General features: G+C 31.3%; 1 protein-coding gene across 1 annotated transcript; it reads left to right on the top strand.

The window, feature by feature from the left end:
- The first annotated feature begins 22555 nt into the window (after positions 1-22555).
- On the top strand, positions 22556-24101 carry LOC11422400 (zinc-finger homeodomain protein 9). Its single transcript, XM_003621145.4, has one exon. It carries the CDS (start codon positions 22907-22909, stop codon positions 23930-23932), a length of 1026 nt encoding a protein of 341 aa, XP_003621193.1. The 5' UTR covers positions 22556-22906; the 3' UTR covers positions 23933-24101.
- The last annotated feature ends 501 nt before the right edge of the window (positions 24102-24602 follow it).

The raw sequence follows: 24602 nt of genomic DNA, 5'->3' as shown, positions 1-24602 counted from the left end.
CATGTAATTTGTTATACCTAATTTGTTATTGACAGTAACCAAACAGAGAAAAAACTAATTCATATTTGATTTTTATCAAAACTATTTTTGTCAAAATACAATAATGGAAGCATGGTTTTGGAGTGCGAGTTGAGAAGTTATCATAATGAATTGTAAAAAAAGATTTATACCGGGTAACATATCCTACACAACTCCATGTTTTTAAGGAATATAAAACCTTGTTGCACTTAATGATACTAAGACTACATTATACTAACCTAACCGCTAATGATATTAACAAAATTGATATATAAAAAATGACATTACCATTCAACACAAAGATCTAAACTTAAAAAAGAAAGTCACCGAATATATAGAGCTCGTAAAACTTGTCCTTCTCTTTTCATTTCAGTGCTCGAGCTTGAGTCGTCACTATAAGAACATACCAATAATATTTAATCAAGTCAAACCATAACATGAGAATAAGAATTCGTAAAGTTCGTGATTAGAAAGGCATTTTCACGCAGTACCTGTCTTTAGAAACTGGAGAGCTCTTGAAAAAAAAATTAGTATATGACATCAAGATATATTAGATGGCCTAAAAGATGTTATAGGTTTTTAGGCCTAAGCAGATAAGTAAGATTACATAAGACCTAAATTGAAAAATGCAATATTGTTCATTCAAAACCAGTACAAAGAAAATTGATACTGTCAATGCAAAAATTAAGGACAAATACATAAACCAAAGGATATAGGTGCTTCAATTCTTCATCAATCACATGGTTCGCTGATTGTTATTACACCATAAATTTTCGTATGCACGGTAGTTAAGTTACTCTAGAATTTGTTCAAATCCATAAATAAAGAAATTGTAAACCATGATGACTAATATTGATACTTACGTTAGAGTGAAATTAACATCAGCTTAATTGGCATCAATGAAATTCAGATGTAAATACTCATTTACACAAATTCAGATTCCTCATGTACTCATTCACGAGTCTGAGATCAGTTCAAATCACAGTAAATAATTGATAAAGTTCAAGCATTCAAACTGCCTCAGATACGAAACACAACCAACATTGGAATTATTAATAGAGAAATAGTTTTTGGATAGTTAAGAGAAATAGAAGAGAGTTGTCTGTAAAGCTACGGTAAATATAACCGCCCTCAATCTTATAAGTGGAGAAACTCTACTCAAGTCTACACATGCATGTTTTCTCCTACATATCCGTTTATTATAACATTTGGTGGCCTAAGTGTCAATCTTTCCTCATGTGGGTCGGTGAAGAAGTTCACAGACGCATTTTTTCTTTGTAGATACCTTTGCCCGCCTAACAATATAAAAAAGGACATCTCTAACAAATTCATGTCTTTATTTGAATCTTGGAAGCTCTTGATGATGAATTGTGTGCTCTCCGATGTATTCAAACATGCCTTACGAAAAACAAGGTAAACTTCGTCAATAGAAAATAATGTAATCATAAGGCAATACATAAGGATATCATGGTACTCTACCGATGACATATGTTGGTCTAACCTATCAACAGAGATAGGTAGAAAAGAATCTTAAATATGTGCTACTTCCAAACATACAAAAATTGTTTTCTATCTTGTGGTCTTGAACATATAATTATATATGTATATCAAACAACATATTATAGAAAAAATAACATCAAAATTATAATGTAAAAAAAATTCACATTACAAGTAACAATTATCAATTATGTGTTTTTTTAATAAGACAAAATGAAATTTATATACCACTAAAACGGTTCACCTCCGCACAAGGAGTGGCACAAGGAGTGCAAGTGGAGAACTCAAAGAACAATAAAAGTCTTATAATAACAAAGAACATGAAAGAGAACAGATACAAGGTTTAGCGCGTGCCCCCCCCCCCCCCCCCCCCCCCCCAACAAGAAAGGATTAACCCATCAATGATGAAAGTCGAAAGCTAGACAAATATTATTAGCTTTTAACCATCAGAACGATAATAATTTAACTCTATCAAGTAAAGAAGAAATTGACTCACCTTTTGCTTAAAACAATTATATTCATTTCTTTTCAAATAACTCAGACACACGCCAACCACACAACATGCAACACTTTCCGAGTTGATTTTGAGAAGCTGCCTAAAGCTGTGATCAATCAAACTTAGAGGGTTCACTTAAATAATACTCATCCATTGCCGAAGTAATGTTCAAAGAGATCTAAGAAAACCAAATTCAAAAAATAAATGATTCACATTTTCTGTTGCATCAACATCCTGTAACACAAACATTTTAATTTTGCTGAAGAATTCCACGCTTAACCAGGTTATCCGTTGTAGGTAACCGATTTTGAAGAAGACGCCGCACAAAAATAAACACATTCGAAGGAAACACTTTGTTTCAAATAATTTCATGTAACTCACTCCAAGTATTTAGTTTCGCCTCAATTAACATCTGATAAACTCTTATAACCGTGTACCTTTTTTCGGAGTAAGTTGCCACCGCCACCTGTCTTCCACCCCAATCTGTATATAAATGTTAGATAAAACATCACTACATTCCCCCAACATCTCCTCCAATGCAAAGAAGTGACAATACCATTTCCAATTATGTTTGAAACGTAAAATAGTAAAAAAAATTTGCTTAAATGCAATTTTACCCCTTCTATTTTTATTTAATTTGGATTTTACCCCCTAAGTACTAAAATTTATAATTGCAGTAGAGTTTGATTTGATTCGGTTTTTGAAAGGAATTTGAAATCGGGTAAGCAATTTTCTTTCAAAAAAATATTCAGTTTGATTAGAATCGTTGGAAATGCAACACGATTAAATTTACATACAAGAGAACACATACCTATAAAAGTAGCACAAAGAAACAAAAATACAACTTATGTGATTCTTTGTGGTTCGTCACCTCATAACTACATTTACATTCTCTCAATGAAATATTTTATTAGATTTATTGTGGTAATAAAATTTCAAAAACTCTATTTTTATAATATCTCTTCACATGTTTGTCATTAATCAATTTGAGATTTAGATGAATATCTACATTGAACCAACAATTTAGGTGTCTTCTCACGTAGGATGTGGTGCTAAATTGAACTAATTAAGTTAAGGGGTCACCCTTAAGTTAATTAATTTACAAGAGTGGAGTTGTGTGAGGGAAGAAAACAAAGGTAGTTAGGGCACAACAATCATAATGGTAGCACATTTTCATTGACAAGCATCCATTGTATTATTGATTGGAAGCACGAGAACAAAATTGCCAGTTGTGGAAGTGACATTACGTTATACACTACGAAATTTTCACTTACTGATTTGTTAATTTAACATAAATTTTGTACTTTGTTTTGTTGATTGAAACCCTTTTTATAGACTTTGAAACCGTAGCATTTGTTTTCACTAACCAGTGTAGTGGCTAAAAGAAGATGCATGTAGGACCATAATAGCACTTATTAATGCTTTTCTTATCACAAAAATATAGCTGTGATCTCTCATCTCAAGCACAATATTGAGCTGGTTTTAATTTCAACTTTCTGAAACTTGTGCAATTGAAAGGGACTATTAGGTAGATATGTCAGAAGCCATAATAAGGGTGTGTGAACTGTTACAAAGAGTAACAACCCAATTTACCTCTACGTGGACCTCCTTGAATAGACCACTTACAAAACATGGGCCATTAATTCCACACCTTTTGTCACACTTTAGTTGCTAAACGGGATTCTTTTTTTTTTTTGTTTAATCGGGTTTTATATCTGTAATATAAGTTATTTTCGGTTTTCCATTACATAATTTTTTTTTTAGTTTTCGTCCTTGTAATTTGAAGATTTTTGATTTTGGACCTTCGTGAATTTTGACTGTACAAAATCGATGATATAGCAGAGGGTAAACCGAAATTTGTTCAAATCAACCGGAAGGGAATCAGAATTTTCTCAAATTACAGAGGGTAAACCAAAATTTGCTCAAATTACAGGACCGAAGTTTGTTAAGAAGGTCCAAAACCAAAAAATCTTCAAATTACAAGAACGAAAACAAAACAAAAAATACAGGATGAAAATCCAGAAATAACATATATTACAAGGGGTAAAACACTATTATCTTTTTTTTTTCCTTACAATAAGGTGCAACATATGATTTTCTTATTTAACAGATAATTACACAAGAAAAACAATGTAAATGAGGTGTGTAATGTTTCTTATTTCCTCTAATGATAATAGTTTTTTTTCCTTATTCATTTTTTTTTTCTCATAAAAACTATATTATTTGATCTTTTGTTTAAAAAGATCAAGGGAAATAATCTAATTCATTTTTCTTTTTAAAAAACAGTTTTACAATAATTAGATAAATTTTTGTTGTTATTTGTTTGTTTCTTATTCCATTATTGAACATAGAAAATTAATTACTCAAAGTTTTTGGACCACCGTGTGGGAATATGAACTCCCCAAAAGCAAACATTAGGATCCAACCATAGCCAATATTGTTTGAACAATAAATGATTTGAGATCATGATTAAACTTGTGTAAATATAATAAGCAATTATTAAAAATCCGATGGTAAATTTAGGGTTTAACATTTTATTATCTAAATTGCACATCACACATTAGAAGATTCATATATATCCTTAATTATGGCTAGAAATTTGACAAGTGGTGTTACTTGATTTAGCAAAGTTGCTAGCTTACTACTAGAATTCTAATTAAGAACTTGAAGTTGTCTTCCAAGAAATGCAAACAGTGGGGTATGAAGAGACAAAAAACAGGATGACAACGTTAATGAGTTTGTAAGAGAGTGGGACATTGCACATGATGATCATTGAGAGATAAAACTTGCATTGTAATTCATGATGTGGGAAAAAGATAAGAGAAACATGGACTCTTGTTATTTTGAGTAAAGTTAGACAACTACTTTTCAGTTATTAATTTCTATTAGCATTCACCTATGGAATGAACAACAAAAGTTAGAAAATTGTTGGGTAACAACATGAGTCGAAGAATCATTTGGATTATGTAAGAGCAATCACATAAGTGAGAGACATTATATTCTTTATTTAAAATTTTAAGGATCATGTTATCTTGTGCTCTACAGGTTAAGGAGCTTAAAATAGAATTAACAAATAAATTTAATATTTAAATGATAATTTTTGAAACTTCCAAAGTATTGAATGCACAACTTTTAAGAAAAAGTTCATATATTTGTTTCCTTAACTTATGCCCAAGTTAACATTTCCCAAATTTTAAAGTAATGGATTTATGAGATCACTCACTTATAAAGTGTTCGGCCATCCACTTTTCTAATTGATGGTGCCTTCTAACTCACACTTGCCATACAACAATCTCCTCCATCAAGTGTAAGTCTATCAATTCATCATACCACCTTTGAAGCAAAAACCACACAAGTGAGAGATATATCACACTCTTACACAAAATATTAAGACAATGAGTTTATTGACCCCCACTTACAAAATATTCAATCTCCCCTTTTCTAACCGATGTAGCACTTCTAACTTACACTTGGTATACAACAAAAGTTACTCATCTCACCTTGGATTTAAATTTTGGCTAACATTTGTGTATACCATGTCCTATAATAATTGTCGCATTTATAATAATATTTACATACTTGTTTACTTTTGTCTTTTGGTGGTGGCCGGGGTTTGAACCTCGTACCTTGCATATATTATGCTACATTGTTCATACCAACTGAGCTAAGCTTACGGAGACCGCTTACTTTTGTCTAAAGACACATGTAAGGATCTAAAAGTAACAAGTTTACATTGAAAAACATATTTTGATTTTTAAAAAAATTAAATACACAATTTTTAAGACATATATTTCTTAACATGTGCTCTTAAAGACACATGTTAGCACTTGCATAATATTTATCCCAAAGAGTGTCTCACTTTCATTTCCCAATGTGTAGTTTTAAGTGATTTTTTTTCAATTGTAACTCTAATTAATACTATATGCAATACTTTCAAATTATTTATTACTACTTTGCATGTTGGTAAGGATAATGTAATAAAATTATCATTTTTTTAATTTATGATATTTTCTTAATCTATGTGAAATGGTCTGCTGTTACGAGAAAGTCTTGATTGGTCATAAACACAAATAAAAAACACTTAGGCACACACATAAATAAACAAAATTAATAGATAAATTAAAGTAAAAAATGATGTGACTAATTTATTTATTTTTAATTTTTCTAATTATGTATGTGTCTAAATATTTTTCATTTAGGTTGTGCCCATGGATACTATGGTTGAATATAGTGATTTATGGTGAAATCTCTATATATATCAAAATGCAATGGCCGATAATGACCATTCACTGACCCATAATTAAATACCGTATTGTCCACAATGCATGAAAGATTTAAATTTGAAGGGTTATGCATGTTTCTCATAGTGAAGCCATCAAAGCTTTGCCAGTGTAAAATAATGTTAGCACTCTCAACATTATTATAATAATTAATTTGTACATACATGCAGCCAATAACCTTATACACCATTCTATTTATAATAATGGAAAACATTGTTGTTGTATTTCAACTTTATAAGGATGGAGGATCTACAAGCAAAGACGTTACATGTGCATGAAATGTGCACCATTATCATTATATATATATGAAGCACTTGTGATATTTTTTATGTTGCAAAAGAACAATTTTAATATGATTGAGTCCCATAATAATTAGAAGGGTTAATTAAGTTTTTGATCCCTATAAATATCTGCAGTTTTGTTTTTAGTTCCTATAAAAATAAATCATACTTTTTAGTCCCTACAAAATTTTCTGTTAGTGTTTTTAGTCCCTGTTAAATTAAAAAAAAAATAATTATGCTTAAACTTTAAATTTTTAGAAGATTTTTTACATACATGTTCATAACATCATAAGACACTCTTTTGTAAATTTTTATTATTTTTTTAACATGTAATGAATTAAATATGAATTTTTTTAAATGCCAAATTTTCAAGATTATATTAATGAAAATTTGGACCTAATAATAAAATTTTAAGTTACTTTTTTGCGGAGGAACTTTGTATAATATTCTAAGTAAGTATGTGAAAAATATGTTAAAAATTTAAAAGTTTAAGCACAATTAAGAAAATTTTAATCTTATAAGGACTAAAAGTATGTGTTGGTCCCTTGTTAAATTGAAATTTGTTTAATTATACTTAAACTTTTATATTTTTAAATGATTTTTAAAAGACATGCTAAGAACATTATAATAATCTCTTTTATAAAATTTAGAATTTTTTAACATGTAATGAATTAAATATAATTTTTTTTAAACGCCAAAAATTCAAGATAAAACTAACGAAAATTTGGACCTAAAAATAAAATTTTGAATTAATTTATTGTGGCGGAACCTTTTATAATGTTTTAAACAAGTATGTAAAAAATTATTAAAAAATTTAAAATTTTAAGCATAATTAAACAAATTTTAATTTAACAGGGACTAAAAACACTAACGGAAAATTTTGTAGGGATTAAAAAGTGTGATTTATTTTTATAGGGACTAAAAACAAAACTGCAGATATTTATAAGGACCAAAAACTTAATTAACCCTAATTAGAATCATGCACATATATTAAACTCGACTATATAAAACCTTATCTTGTAATTTTTTTTTTTCTTTTCATTTTCAAGGTTTGAGAATCATTATTTCTTGAGAGAAAAACAACCCATTGAATTTCAATTGAGATTTGTAGGGCATATCACGTTGAAAAAATATTACACAGCAACCAGATATATACAAAATAATATTATTTAATCTGTGACAATTTTTCTATAATCATTTATAATTTGAAGTTTAATGGAATTGGTCTCTATAAGTTTCATTTCCAACTTAACATTGCAGCAAAATTATCTCTCAATGAGGATGAGATTGATCAAATTATCTCTCTTTTGTGACAGTGTTTTTTCAAGATAAAATTGTTTTGAAATGTGGCAACGGACAATAGTAAATACGTTTAAGTTAGCAAGTGTTCACAGTATTATTTGTCATGTTTTAAATTAGTTATAAATAAAGGATAATTTTATAAATAGCACTTAATTTTGTTAAGAACCAAACGCATGTTGTAGAGCTGTACCATGAAATTTCATCGTACCAAATGAAGCATCTACTTTCTCCAGGTAACACGGGTTGAATAATTTGAAGCTCCTTTTATGTTTTTTGACTCATTAAAGAAGCTAGGCAGCTATTAAACATTATATAAAAAATAAAAAGCTAACTTAGCCAAAGAAGCTACCAAGCAAAATCAAAAGAAAAAAGCTCTCAAAAAATCAAAAGAAAAATAATAATATACAAAGCCATTTGAGTCTATAAAAAGAATTAAGTGTTCTTAACCAATTGAGCAAGAAAATGACATTACTGAACATACATACATACATACATACATATATATATATATATATATATATATATATATATATATATATATATATATATATATATATATATATTATTTGCTAGAACACATCCACTAGTTTTGATGTGGGAGTGTTTTAGCAAGCTACACCTTAAGGTACATTTAACCACTTTTTAGTTATAACTTGCTAAAACACACCTTCTAAAAATAAGTGGGTGTATTCTAGCAAATGCATATAGGAGTTGTTAACATACACCCACTTATTCTTTAGAATGTGTGTTTTAGCAACATTCACCTTAAGATGTATTTAACAACTTTTTAGTTATATCTTTGCTAAAACACACCTTAATAGAAATTAGTGAGTGTATTCTAGTAAACCCCTATATATAGATATATGGGTTTCCTAACTTAGACCAACAAAAAATATGAAGTTTCAAGTTAGGAATAATGCACATTTTCATTTGGCTAGTGGATCAATAGCACAAAATGTTTTACGGGAGAATGTTTCTAGTCTATTACAAATTACTTTTTTATTTTTTTAAAGATACAAATGACTTTTAGTTAAAATCAATAAATGTTCTCGCTATCATACTTGACATTTTGAAAAATTGGAGAAACGAAATTTTTTTTTTTTTAATGAGAAACTAATATAAATTACCATCTTTACCATTTTCTTTGGATGTAATTGAATTTCATCCCTTAAAATTACAGTTAACTCTTATCATGGCTTACACTTCATATGCACAATTCTTAACATCTAATTAATATAAATTTTACTAAAATAAATGACATTTATAAGTATACATTTATTTAGAGAGTATCATTTACGTCGGATTCAGTTCCAGATATGTGTTGGTGGGTTTCTCATAGCTTGCCTCCACCGTTTTGGAAGGTTTGTGTTTTTGTTTTACAATCGCGGTTGTTCCTTCTTCGTCGTAGGTTGCTCTTTTCGTTCGTTTTTCTTTCAGAGAGTGGGGTGGGTTCAGTTCCTGGCTTGTGGTTGTTTTCATAAACCCGAAATGGTATGTTGGTTCTTTAAACCCGAAAGGGTATGGTTGGTGACTATTATGTTGACTCATCAATCTGGTTCAATATGTGGTTCTGACGTGACTGGTTGTGTTTGGTTCCTACTATTTGATTCTCTGATGTTCCAGATCTGTTGAGATCTGTAGGTCTCAAGATGTTAAGTGTGCCTCACTTCCGGTGTTGGTTCTTTAGTCCTGTCGGACTGTTATGCTCAAAAGAGCGTTATACTTTCTGATATGTTTAGGGAGTTGGTACGTGGATCCGGATTCCGTGTTATCAGATGCCACTTTTTTCAGTTTTTTATAACTTGGTTTCGTGCTCGTACGCGGGTGCACTAGGTTGCGCTTGAGACAAGTGTTTGTTTGTGAGGATTGATTAGGGTTGTTTTGGTTTCTCACGGTGTATTCATGTATGGAATGTACCTTGTACCTGGGTCAGGTCAATGTCCCCCCAGTCTTTGTATGTTTTGTTTTTGTTTTTAATATATTTTTCCTTTGCATAAAAAAAAAGTATATGAATAATGCCAAGTATCATACTCGATGGACATTAAAATTATAATATACTTGTAAAGATTTGCGATTTCACAAAATGTAGAGTTTTGTTCTTCAATAAAAAAAAATATATAGTTTTGTTAAAGAAAAACACAACATAACCGTGTGCAAAAAACACCCCTTTACGGTTTAAACTAAAAATTAGAGATTCACTTTGTTGCTTATTATCATTCTTTTTGCTTTCGTTTTCGCTTACACTTTGTTTCATTTCACAACTTTGTCCTACATTATATTAGGACCTCATATTGGGTTATCACATTGAACCTCTTTCACCTTTTCTAGATGATCACGATGATCCTCAATCACTTCACCCAACTTTCAAGGGATTCGAATACTTGTTGGATTTGAAAGATGAAGATGGTTGAAGATGGTGTTCCCATAATTTGATAAGGTACAAGGGAGTGATGGAGAACAAAATTGAAGTATTTCACAAATTGCAAACAGCGGAAGAGAATGAAGAATGAAACATATGGTGGAAAAGAGAGACAATGAATGGGTGTAAAGGTGAATGAAAGTAGAAGGGTAATTAACGATGATCTAACTCTGTTAATCTAATGGGTGTGTTTGTCACTTTTAATAAAACTTAAGGGAGATTAGTGTTTAGTTTAAAATTAGATGGGGTATTGGCGTTTTTTAAGAAAACCTCAAAGGAGGTGAGTGTAATTTTCCCAAAATATTATTGTTTTATTTTCCAACAAAATCAACCTCTTATAACATGAATATAACAAAATGAAGCTAAATAACATCGCCTCTTCAAATATGTCATAGTTAATGCAATGTATGATAATATAAAATCGATAGATTTTTTTAAACCCGTGCGCTAGGCGCACAACCATGCTCGGGACATATGGAATCGTGCTCGAGATGCATGTGAGTGTTGTCCGGTGCAGAAATGCATGTTTCTTTATCTTTTTGAGTGTTTGCTTCCGTATAATATGTCTTGGGACCTGGGAACAAAATCCCTCCCTTTGTAATGTCTTTGAAGGCCTATTGAATCTTCATATTTGATCTTCCCAAAGTCTTTGCAAGTCTTAAGATGTCTTGCTTTGCTGATTTGCATGATTTCTTCGTGAATTAGATCAAAACACCCTAAAATTTCTATGTTTTGGGAATAATAGAATTACATGACTCAAATATAGAAAACATTACAAATGTCTCGAAAATCATAAGCAATTGTTCTAATACTCCTCGATTCTGGATGAAAACCTACTGAAAAACATGCTGAGAATAACGTAAGATGACCTGTCATCACAACCCCAAACTTAAATAGTTGCTTGTCCTCAAGTAAAGAAAGAAAAACAAATTTTATTCTTTGCATTTTATCAGGAAAAATATACCTTTTCGAAGAGGTTTCTTAGATTGTCATCTCATCCCATTTATAGATTGACTCACTTACCATATTACATACAAGCGGGACAGACTCGGATAAGATAACTTATATACTCAGACACACTATTTTCCAAGATACACGTATGTATATGCTAAAGCCAGTAGAGTGGGTCAAAACATTTTTCCACTAAAGTCATCACATGAATGTACCTTGTTGTAAATTTGAGACAATTCTAAATAGTCAGTCAAGATCAGATTATATACATACATTGAGGTTTTTCCGGGTTGTGACATGGCTTAGGTTATGGTGGGATATATTTGGGAAAATATGCTACGAAAAAAACTTGGAGTTAGATTATCAACCTAAGGATTCCTACTAAACATTGAAGTGTTGCCCACCTTCCTTCATAGAATCAAACAAGATGGGTAGTAAGTAGAACTATTTATCTTTTCATGTTTAACGGTGATTACGATTTTTCAAATCCCCTCTACCTTATTTGTTGGATTAATTAAAAGTACCCATTAATTAAGACCTAAGGATTATATGAACAATGGTTCATTTTTAGGAAGAATATTTCTATCCCTACAGATGTTGGATTGCTCAATAACCTCCATAACTAAATTATGAAAACCATTGACACTTCCTTTGACTTCAATACCTCGTATACCTCCTGAATTTTCATCAAAAGGATTTACACTCCAAGAATATGTTTGACCATCATATCATAAGGGTCCATGATACTCTTTAATAAATGTTATATGTAACGATTCAGTTAAAGTGGAAGATTCAGTCAATGATCCTAATGACATTTCATCTTACGTTATTCTTAGCATATTTTTCAGTCATTTTTATTTAGTTTCGATCCAAAATAGAGGAGTTTTAGAACAATTGTCTATGGTTTTCGGAACATTTTGCAATGTTTTCTTTTCGAGTCATGTAATTCTAGTTTTCCCGAAACATAGCAATTTTAAGGGTGTTTTGATGTAATTCAAGAAGAAATCATGCAAATCGTCAAAGAAAAACATCTTGAAAACTTGTGAAGATTTGGGAATACAATGAATGAAGATATAAGAAGCCTCGAAAGACATTAGAAAAGGAAAAATTTTGCTCCCAAGTGCAGGGACATCTCATATGGAAAAAAACACCCAAAAGGTGAAGAAACAAGTGATTATGCACGAGAAATAGGCATTGATGCACCCCGGACATGCACTATGTACCTTTGGCATGAGCCATGCGCTCAGGGCATGGCAAAATATACCCATGTGCATAGCCAAGCTCCCTGGGCATGCTGACTGCGGGTCATGATTATTTTTTGCTACTTTTAAGTGGAGAAAGCCCAATTTTTATTCCCAAACCCAGGTGGAAATCATTCCTATGAGTACAGCTCCTCTCATTCATAGTTTTTCATTCAGAACAAAGCAGTTCAAAAGGAAGGCAAACACTATGAGCTTCATGGGAGGAGTCTCTCCTCACTCTAACTCTCTATGGTATGTTTTATTTCTTTTTTAATTTGTCTTTAGTTATTACGAGTAACTAAACCTTATTAGGGTAGTGTTATAAGACACACCTCTGTTTTATTTGTTGGATTATTTAATTTAAGTTCTTTATTAAGATATTTTATGAATCGTATTTGATTTATTATGCGAATTATTTATTTCTTCTAAAGCTTAAGATATTTTATGAATCGTATTTGATTTATTATGCGAATTATTTATTTCTTCTAAAGCAAACCAACCCTGAGATAACGGTACTTAGGGAAGTGACATACCTAATATTGGTGAAAACCTACCCAAATTAAAAAGTAACTACGATAATGAGTATGGTAAACAGGGAAAGAGTAGTAACAACAGAGAAGTTAATTAGCATAATAACTTTATTCTTCTTTCATCCTTGGTAAGGTAGACGAGATATGGTTTCCCATTTGTAGAACTACCGAGAGGGAGAGTATGTAAGATGAACTTCTAACATTCATAGACGAGAGAACCTTTAGGACCGTTGAGAATTTATGAACCCTAATTTAAGTCTTTGTTTTAATTACCTTTGAGAGGGTAAGAATCCCACATACATCTATGTGCGAAGGTGCATCCCGTATAGGATTGATGATCCTAAGCATTGACTCGTGTAAAAACTCCAATGTAAGTTACAACTCGACAGCTGAATGAGAATAAACCCAGACCTCTGAGAGCGTAAGACCTCACACGTACAAATCTGTGTGATAAGTAGGTGTAACTCGATAGCAGGTAGGAAATAAAACCCCAAAAACTCTTCACTTAAATAGAAGACGTAAAACAAATATATGAATAATGCTTGACCATTAATTAATTCCAACAAGTGAATAGAGAGGACTAACCGCCTCTGACATTCTGCAATCAAACCAGGTTACTCCTAAACTCTTTCTCTCCGCAAACAAATTAAATTGCAAAACCCCCCTTTATCTTTTATTTATTCTTTTTATTTATTGTTTTATGTTCCCAAAAAAGTAACGTGAGTTTCCTCATTGGAACAACAATCCATGTAGATACGATAATATACCTACACTTTATTACTTGGTAAACAATTTTGTAAATCTGACTATCAATACCCAAACCTACTTTATAAAATATTTAAATGGTGAAACATATGAAAAGCAATATAACTAAAATCATAATGAATAAAAAAAAACTACATTAATTTAGTCCGACAAATAAATAGAGGTTCATCTTAGATCCCTAATCTTATAGATTTAGTTACTCATAGTAATCGACATCATAACAAAAGAAAACATACTCTAAAGAACAAGAGAAGGAGAAAACCGTCTACCTTGAATCTATAAGTGCTTTGCTGGAGCTCAAATAAGCTTATCTTGTTTCAATTTTTGTTCGCAATTGATGGCATAATTGCTTCCATTTAAGAGTTGAGGTTAATTCTTCCCATATCTTCACGGAAGGCAATGGGTTCCCAGACAAATTAGAAAACCATGGTTACACGTTTTAGTTTGCCGAATTATTGTTTTTCTTAATTTGTTTTCTATTTTGCTTCTCTTTGCAAGTGTTTTGGTTTGGTTCCTCTCTCTTATATTTTTTTTTCCAATTTTTTAATATATATTATGGTTTAGGTGTCACAAGATGGGAGTGGATCGGAGGTGTCAACCTAGTTGAGAAGTCCACACTTCCCTTCCCCTTGATGCACAACTTATTCTAGCTTATTGAAAAGAATTGTCACATATGAGATTTTATTTCTCACAAGAATCATAATTGCTCTGGGATCGGGTCCAATTCAAAAGCACGCTTTCCGACTCCTCCTAATTCCCCAACGGCTTCCTTGACATCGTTTAAATAAACTATCCCAAAAAACATAAGGTACACTTTCTTATATCGTAAAATATCTAACTATTTGCTCTCTTATTGACTCTAGTGTCAGAGTGTTTGCATGTGCAACCCCACCCCATAACTTTCAACACTTTTTCAGTTTGGCCAAACTTCTCAGTATGTAAAGATCAACAAACATAAAAGTATTTTATATGAATACGTAGATTTTTTAAATAAGAGAAACACTATAAGGATATGTTATAATATTAGATTCAAAATTGGCACAATAAAAAAGGGTAAAAACACATAGGCCAAGAAGAGAGAATACGTTGAAATTAGGTAGGACAATCTAAAAAAATAATAGAATATCTCGTAAGAAATAGGAAGAATTATGGAAATATTGAAAAACAAAAAGGTGAAAAAATAATAGAATGAGATTAAAATAACTAACTTGTTGTATTCAAAATCTCTTAAATGGTGAGTTATAAAAAAATTCATCATTAGAGCACTCAAGAAATCAATTAATATTATTTCATGTATTATTTGTGTTTTGAATGATTGTGTTGTAATTGAATATTTGGGAATACAATGAATGAAGATATAAGAAGCCTCGAAAGACATTAGAAAAGGAGAAAATTTGCTACAAAGTGCCAATACATCTTATATGGAAGAAAACACCCAAAAGATGAACAAACAAATGATTATGCGCGATAAATAGGCATTGATGCACCCCAGGCATGCACTATGTGCCTTTGGCATGAGCCATGCGCTCAGGGCATGGCAAAATATACCCATGCGTATAGCCAAGCTCCCTGGGCATGGTGATTGCGGGTCATGATTGTTTTTTGCTACTTTTAAGTGGAGAAAGCCCAATTTTTAATCCCAGACCCAGGTGGAAATCACTCCTATAAGTACAACTCCTCTCATTCATAGTTTTTCATTCATAACAAAGAATATGTTATAATATTAGATTCAAAATTGGCACAATGAGAAAGGGTAAAAACACATAGGCCAAGAAGAGGGAATACGTTGAAATTAGATAGGACATTCTAAAAAAATAATAGAATATCTCGTAAGAAATAGGAAGAATTATGGAAATATTGAAAAACAGAAAGGTGAAAAAACAATAGAATGAGATTAAAATAACTAACTTGTTGTATTCAAAATCTCTTAAATGGTGAGTTAGAAAAAAAATTCATCATTAGAGCACTCAAAAAATCAATTAATATTATTTTATGTATTATTTGTGTTTTGAATAATTGTGTTGTGAAATATATAAGTTGAATCAGAAATGGGTGTTGCAATTGAACTTGATGAGTTAATTGGTATTGACTATATTGAAAAATATGACTATATAACACATTTGAGTGGATATAAATAGAGAACATATGTTTCTCGATAATAACTTCACTTCTCATTTTAGTGATATTATCCCTCCTCATACACACTTATGATTAAGCTAAAAATTACAGTGCAACATAAAATACTTCATAATTCATTCCCTTTCTCCCATCATCATCTCATTGAAGATGAGAAAAATACAAGAAGGGAGTTGAAATGTCTTAGCTTTTTCTTCTTTTTAAACTAAGTCCAGAGTCTGATAGAGTTTAGAGTCTGGAATACAGTTCAGAGTCTAATGCACCGGATATAAAAGATGAGAGAGAGAGAGAGAGAGAGAGAGAGAGAGAGAGAGAGAGAAGAGAAAGACACAAAGCAAATTATCCTGGTTCCTTCCATAATTTGGAAGTAGTCAAGTCCCCCTTGCACTTCCAAGGAGATTTTCACTATAATCCAATCTTATTACAATTGCTCAAGCACACAAGCAAGAGATTTTCTATGCTCAAACACAAAATCAAGAGACTTCTAAACAAACGAAATTACAAAGAATAAGTTTGAGTTGAACACTTGATATACAATCAGTGGTGTTCACAATACAAATTAGTTCAGACTCTAATACCTAAGAATTTCTAGGATGTGAAAGTTTATAAGAAATTTTAAGTGTTTGATGCACAACAATTTCAACAATGTTGTAGAGTCTCTACTAATCTTCAAGTATTCATTCCTTTATATAGAGGTATGAAAGAGACGTTGTAGAGGTGCCATTACATCAAATAGGCATTGTAGAAGCTTGATCAATCATCATTGATTTGTTGCTTGATATGGTTAAAGTCCTAGTATGGAATCATTTGAAAATCATTCCTTGATAAGAATTTAACCAGTATAGACACAACTGTAGCTTGTACTATGTGTAGGAAATGGTGGAGTAGTAGAGTAGTGGTTGTACAATTGTTTGTGGATAAGAATTCAATGCCTTCTAATTCTTCAGAAATATTCGTTGCTCCAGTCTTCTATTCCTTCTACATATTTGTGTCTTAAAAAATAACTAACTTCAGGTTCTTCACTTCAGACTCTGACGAACTTCAAACTGTAGGTGAACTTCAGACTCTGACAGTCAGCTTCTTGATGGTCTTCAAACTCTGACTTGCAACTAAAAAATAACACTATCTGCAAGTCACACCTAACCCATCGTTCCTCACCGTTGTCGTAATCGTCCATCTCTTGTTAGTTTTTTCATGTTAGTTATACAAAGTATTTGAAAAACAATGAACATGGAAAACAATGTTTTGTGAAATATTTGAGTATGTTGTATGCATGAATCCCAATTTTTATGAAAATATGAATTTTTTAATTGCATTTTCAAACAAACCGATCAACCAAACCGATCCAATTCGAACCCAACCAACTAGTTTGGTTCGGGTTCTTTTTTGAAAAACAGTAAAAACTTAACCAAACCGAACTGATGAAGATTTCATTGGTTCAAACATTTTTTTGATCAAAATCCGATCCAAACCGACCATTACAACCCTAGAAACAGCCGGCAACAAAGGCCATTATAACAACAACAATTTATTAAGCAACAACAATATCATGTTGGAACAAAATGTATTTAACATTACCCTTTAAGAGTTTTGATGATAACATGGTATTAAAAATTGTCAATTGGATATGCTAATATTTGTTCAAGTGTACAAGACCATAGACAAAAATTTGACATCTTAAATAGGTTATGGAAGAACAAAAGAGAGCTAAGGAATCAACAAAAAGGAAGCTTGAAGCATCTGAAGAGAAGTGCTCCTGAAGACAAAAGTGCTCATGAAGTGATGACGTCATCATAAGCAAGTTCATCAGAAGCTGAGGATCACCAGAAGCTCTTGTTTTTCAGGAGATGCAAGACTTAAAGCTTCAAATGTTGTTCAATGGATTTAATCTCGTCTAAGCATTGCAGAAGACTGGAAGAGTGAAGCAACAACTATTTTGAAAGGATTTGAAAGCATTGGATGCTTATCCTTTGAAGAGAGTTGACAAAGTACAATTGTACAAAGTGTACAACCACTTTCTCCACTACTCAGTTTGTGTCTCTGCTACAAGACAAGGATAACAGCTCTGCCTACAACGATGTTCCTTTACAATTGGAATGGATTTGAAATTGATCATTTAGAGGACAATAACCATATCAGGAAAATGATCATTGGTGATTGATCAAAAGCTTCAAACGACTCTATTTTGATGTGCTGGCAATTCACAATGTCTCTTTCACACCTCTATATAAAGGAGTGAAGACTTAGAGATTGGCAAGGAGTCAACAACAATTTACAAGAGCCAAAACTCTGCTGAAATTGTTCTGCAATCAAAAGTTCACTTAGAATTTCTTATCAACTTTCATATCTTAGAAATTCTAGAGTCTTAAGAGTCTGTATCTGATTTGTATTGTGAACACCACTGATTGTATATCAAGTGTTCAACCTCAAACATTTTTCTTTGTAATTCTGTTTGAATTAGAAGTCTCTTGTAGTTGTGCTTGAGCATAAGAAATCTCTTGATTGTGTCAGGAGCATAGGAAGTCTCTTGCAGTTGTGCTTGAGCAGTTGAGCAGTTGTAATCAGATATTACATTTTAGTGAACTCTCCTTGGAAGTGCAAGGGGGTCAGGACTGACTTCCGGTTTGTGGAAGGAACCTGTATAAATGCTTTGTATCTTTCTTCTTTCTCTCTCTCTCTCTCTCTCTCTCTCTCTCTCTCTCTCTCTCTGTTTTTATCCGCTGCAAGTTAATCCTGAACATCATTTCAGAAGTAGAACTCTATCTGCTTCTGATTAGTGTTTTCAGCTTAGGAGAAAATGAAGAAAAAGTTAACACAATTCAATCCCCCTTCTTGTGTTTTTCTCACCTTCATATCTACCCCTTGCCACAACCTTCCACCCAAAAACAAACAACCCCTTCAATATAACAACAACATGAACACTAGACCTCCACATAACAACCACAACCAAAACAATAACCTCAAATTCATGAAAAACCTTAACACCAATAACCCTCATTCTTGCCAAAACAGAGAGACGATAGTCACAACCACTTGCAACATCTACACCTCGTCCGACATAACCTAATACAAAACTAACTTTTAGATTCCAACTTCATTCATAATATAAATAATCAATTAATCATCCTATTCCATTATCCTTCAACACGATAAAAAGTCAAACCCTCCTATAAAACTACATCACAAACATTAGACTTCGCACAATAACCATAACTAAAACTACAACCACAAATGTACAAAAAGCATTTGCACCATACATCAACATCCCCAGTCACTTCCAAAACATAGAGACAACGACCACAACCACTTATTACAGTTTTACCTCATTTGACACAACTTGATACATGCTATTAATAAAAAAATGGATCTTGCTTGCTTCTTAATGAAACATGTTGAGAAATTCAAAAGTAGAAATTTTATTTTTGAATTTTATTTTAAATATTTAAATGCACAATTTTAATACTCCTAATATTTCTATATGCATATTTTTAACAAATAGCACATGCTAGCGGTTAAAAAAAGATGGTTGAAATTTAAAATCCTTATTTATCAAAGTCACGATTAAGGATGTCCATGAGTATTTGGTGACAACGATATTAATCATCCACTATTTATATCACGATAGATAAACATGATATTGATGTCCACCTCATATCCATGAAGATATCCGCTAGACAGATATTTAATGAATTTTGAGGTATTTATATATTTATATCATCTTTTACTGGATAATTGCATTTCTTTAAAAAAAGTATTACTTATGGATTTTTTTTTTTGTCATCTCTAATAAGTTATAGCCAAGATGTTCTCAATTTCGTATAAAAATGAAGTTGAAGTATTTCATTTTTAAAAGAGATAGACATAAATTAGATATTCATGGAATCCATTTTAACAAATGAGATATTTGTTCCATTTATCAATAGAGTGCTCCATTAATAAGTGAGTCTCACTGTTATTCCACCTCTATCTATCTCTCTATCTCTTGTAAATTAAGCTCAATTTCTTTTTGAAAAATAGAGAAAATTAGAACCGAGTCACGTTCCCAGCCATGTTGCCATTTAATTATGATTCAAAGTGTAGACATAGAACGAGTAGGTATTAGGCATTCATATATATCTCTAGACTCTAGTAATCAAAGAATGTTTCCTTTACTCATTTTTTTTTTCGTGACAGCTTTCCTTACCTCATGATGAGTGAGATTTTTAGATTTTATTGAACTCATCATTCTCTAGAGTTAGAGTAACCAGACTATTCTCGAAAATGCTAACCGGCGTTTTCAGGATAATGGTTAAGGAAATAAATATAATAATCTTGCATTGAAATTTATGCATTCAACTCTTCAAAAATTTAAAAAATAGTATTTTCAATTTAAAATTTCCTTTTTTTAGTTTTCTTAACCATTGTCCTAAGGATACCGGTTAACATGACCATTAAAATAAATAAACATTTTAACCATTAAAATTATAATGGTCGATTAATTTATGTTGCGTTTCAATTGATGATTTATGAGGAGAATATTTATTAATTTGTTTTAAATCACAGATAATATAAATATCGTATGGTCATTTATCATATTATTATTTTAATTTTTTTATAAAAACATTAGTGTCCATAGTTTTAAAAAAAAATAAAAATCATCGTCTCAATTCTTCCCCTAAACCTTTCATATACACACCCTGAAATAATAAATTAATCTATACATCAAAATATATTTTAATAAGCTACCATCAAAATAAATAATTTATATATATATATATATATATCATTTAATAGTGTGTTACATTTTAAAAAATGACTAAACTATTTTATTGAAGGATTAATCAATTGATATTTTTTTAAGAAATGAAATTACTATATAAAAAAAAACTCACCAATAAAAGACTTCCTTTTTATTAAAAAAAATACTGAATTTGCAATTGAACTCTTGTTGAAGCTATAAATTAAGAGGAGTAACATTGTCTTATAATATTTCAAGCCATAAGATGTAAGGAATTACATGTAATAAATAATCCATAAAACAAGAGGTTTATGAAAAGAAGGGAAAAAAGTAAAGAAGAAAAGAAAAGGGAAATGGGTTACATCCCCAAAATGAAAAACCTCAATGATTTTACTGTGAAAGCTGTCTCGTCCTTTCCTTTACTGCCAACTTGACAAATTAAGAGATGTTACAGTCAATGGCCTCAGAATTGCAGGTCATACTAATTTCATGTTAACAAATCACACCATGAGTCAACTCAATAGTAGTAACCGAGTCATCATTTTTTTATTTTATATTCCCCATAAAAAAACTTCTTCTTCAAGTAAATTAAGTCTACAGTTTCATCTGACTTGGTCCCTTGTGTTTTTGCTTATGCAAGCTTGAGTCAAAATCAAACTCCCTTGATGACATAAAAGATCATTACTGTTGTAGCATAGTATTGTAACTTGCAAGAACTAATAATAGTGGTAAGTAATTATAACCTATAGTCATACTTCATTTCAATTTTTAGTGCTCATACTCATTTTAATTTTAGGTCAATAAAATTTTATGGTGTATAGGTAGGTAAGAAAAAATTCGTGCATGTGTAAATTTGACTGGGGTTCTATTACTTGTAGGATTATGGGTCAGAGTTTTTACGGTGGATAAAAAACTTTTAAAGCCACGTCAAGAGAAGTGGTAAAACATGATAAATCGTGTTCTCATAATCAATATGTTTTTACACTATTTGCAACTGACATTTTTGATTTTTTAGTATCAAAAACTATCGACATTCTACATAAAATTTAAAGGATCATGCATGACAACGACACGTTTCATATGTTTATAAATATTATGTTTAATTCAATTTTAGACACCTAAGATCATTTTTCAATCTTCCAAAGATAAGTATGACTTTACTTGAGTAAAATTGATTTTATTATAAAATCCATTTGAAGCTATAAACTTACACCTTAAATTCTAGAAATGATTTTTCAATTTAAATTTATTGTTCAATTCATTTTTCTATAAATATATTTAAATATATAAATATATTAAATTACCTTCAATTCAATTTTCAATCAATTTCATAGAATCAATTCATCCAAACTCAATTTATTCTGTCTAAAAACCAAAGACACAAAATTGATTAAAAACTGATTTTGACAAATTTAAATGTTTTTTAGTAAGATTAATATTAATTTGACCCACTTGAGTTGGCCTAATAATATTGACTTGAGATTTGTGAGTGTGCTCCTCCTTAAAATCTCAGGTTCGATTATCTCTAATATCAATTTAAATGGGTTAATTTAACTTCTTAAAAAAAATTATCAATAAAATTAGAATTTAGAGTGTTTGTCTCTAAAATTGACTTTACTTTCAAATTTATTATTCTATTATTTTTAAGCATATACAACCAAATATAAATTAAATACATTCAATTTTCCTAATCAAAAGTCAAAATTAACTTGTGTCACTATATACTACCAAGCACATTAAAACCATAAAAAAGAATGGTGGTGTAAGCAAAATGAGTCAAAAAAGGGATGTAAGCAAGAAGGCATATTTATTACTCACATCTAACCTCAAGTAGGGTCAAGAACTTAACCATAGATTAGAACCAAGGTTAAAAAACAAGTGGTTAAGAATCACAACCACACACATAACCCTCATTTTATTTCTCATTTTGCATCATCATACCAAAAAATCACTCTCTTCTTCATCTCTCTCCCTTTTCCTTCTAAACCTTTTGTTCTTTTTAATTTTCACTTTTTCCAAACCCCAAAACCCCTTCTTAATTTCTCAAAGATAAAACAGTGTCATCTCATCACTCATCACCAAACTTGAATGAATTCATGGAGAGTGAGTATATATCCTTATCTCATGCTACTACTTTCTCTCTAATCTCTAAACCTAACCCTATAGCATAAAAAGCTAACCTTGTCCCTTTTTCTTTTAACACATTTTTCTCCTTAAATTATTCTCTTATTATACACATAAAAAATCTTTTCTTCACCATAGATGTTAGAGCCATGGACATAACCTTAACCCCAACACCAACACCTACACCAGCACCAACATCAACAACATCAATAGCACCAACCATATTAACAGCATCTACAACAACCTTAACTAAATCACCAGAACAACAACATGAAACTGAAACACCCACAACAAAATTCACAACCTCAACAACCCCAAAAATCTCACCTTTTTCAAATGGTGTTCTCAAACGTTTCCACCACCACCACCACCACTTCAACCACCACAACAACCATCAACCTACCATAACCTACAAAGAATGTCTCAAAAACCATGCAGCAAACCTAGGTGGTCATGCCCTAGATGGCTGTGGTGAATTCATGACATCACCAACAGCAACACCAACCGACCCAACATCCTTAAAATGTGCTGCTTGTGGCTGCCACCGTAACTTCCACCGCCGTGAACCAGAAGAGCCACCACTCACAACCACTCATGTCATTGAATATCAACCTCACCACCGTCATCAACCACTTCCACCACCACCGTTCTCTCACCGGAGCCCAAATTCCTCTTCACCACCACCGATCTCATCTTCCTACTACCCCTCCGCCCCTCACATGCTTCTTGCTCTCTCCGCCGCCTTACCGGAAAACGTTGCAGCTCCAAACCAAACCATGTTGATGAATTCTCACTCTAACAATTCAAGAAAGCGTTTCAGGACAAAGTTTACACAAGATCAGAAGGATAAGATGCTGAAATTTGCTGAGAAAGTTGGGTGGAAGATGCAGAAAAAAGATGATGAATTTGTTCATGAGTTTTGTAATGAAATTGGTGTTGATCGTAGTGTTCTTAAGGTTTGGATGCATAACAACAAGAACACTTTAGCTAAACGAGAAAACATTAACACTAACAATGATATTAATGATGGTGTTAAGAGTTTTCAGCTACCTCTTGAAGATGAAGAACACAAGAATAATGTTGAGATTCATGGTCTTAATCACAATCATTATCAGAATGAAGGTGGAGTTGTTGGAGTAACTGTTCGTGCTAATGGTTCATCATCTTCTTCTTAATCTTTAATTAATGTAATAAATAAAGTAATTAGATAGATTTAAGTACTATGTAACTTGGTTAATTAATTAGCTTTTTTTTTATTTTTTTATTTTAGTTTAATCAGTTTTATGCTATGAGATATTATGAATTATGAATGAGGAATTATGATCACCTTTGTTAACATTTTTAGATATGATCAAGTTAAGGGAATTTAGTTAATTTGATTTTTTGTGCTTTTATATGATTGATTAATTAGTAATTAATTAATTATTTAATTAATTAAAGTTGATGGTACTAGGAGTGTTAGTTCTTGGAATTGGTTACTGTTCTGAAATTTTTCTGATGCTGGCTTGCTTGTACGTGTGGAAATGTTTGATATGATTTAATTTAATTTTCTCTGTTCATTGTTCAGTTTTATTTTGTTTGAAAGTGAAATTTGAACAGTAAATTTGGCAGTGTCATCATATTATTTATATATGTTGTTTTTAATTTTTATCTGCAATTTTGTTTTCTCTTTAATTTTTCTCCTGTAAGAAATGGAATAGTGTATTTTTTTTCTTTTTTTTTTTTGCATTTTTTTATTAAATTGTATTCGTGTCTGAGAGAAAGAGGCAGAAAGTGTTGCTGTTTGATCAGAAGTTTTTATTTTGTTTTGTTTTATGGAAGGTGATGAAATTGGTGGTGGTTTTA

The sequence above is a fragment of the Medicago truncatula genome, chromosome 7, assembly GCF_003473485.1.
Source record: "Medicago truncatula cultivar Jemalong A17 chromosome 7, MtrunA17r5.0-ANR, whole genome shotgun sequence".
Classification (NCBI taxonomy): Eukaryota; Viridiplantae; Streptophyta; class Magnoliopsida; order Fabales; family Fabaceae; genus Medicago; species Medicago truncatula.
This window is presented reverse-complemented; position numbering and strand designations above follow the sequence as displayed.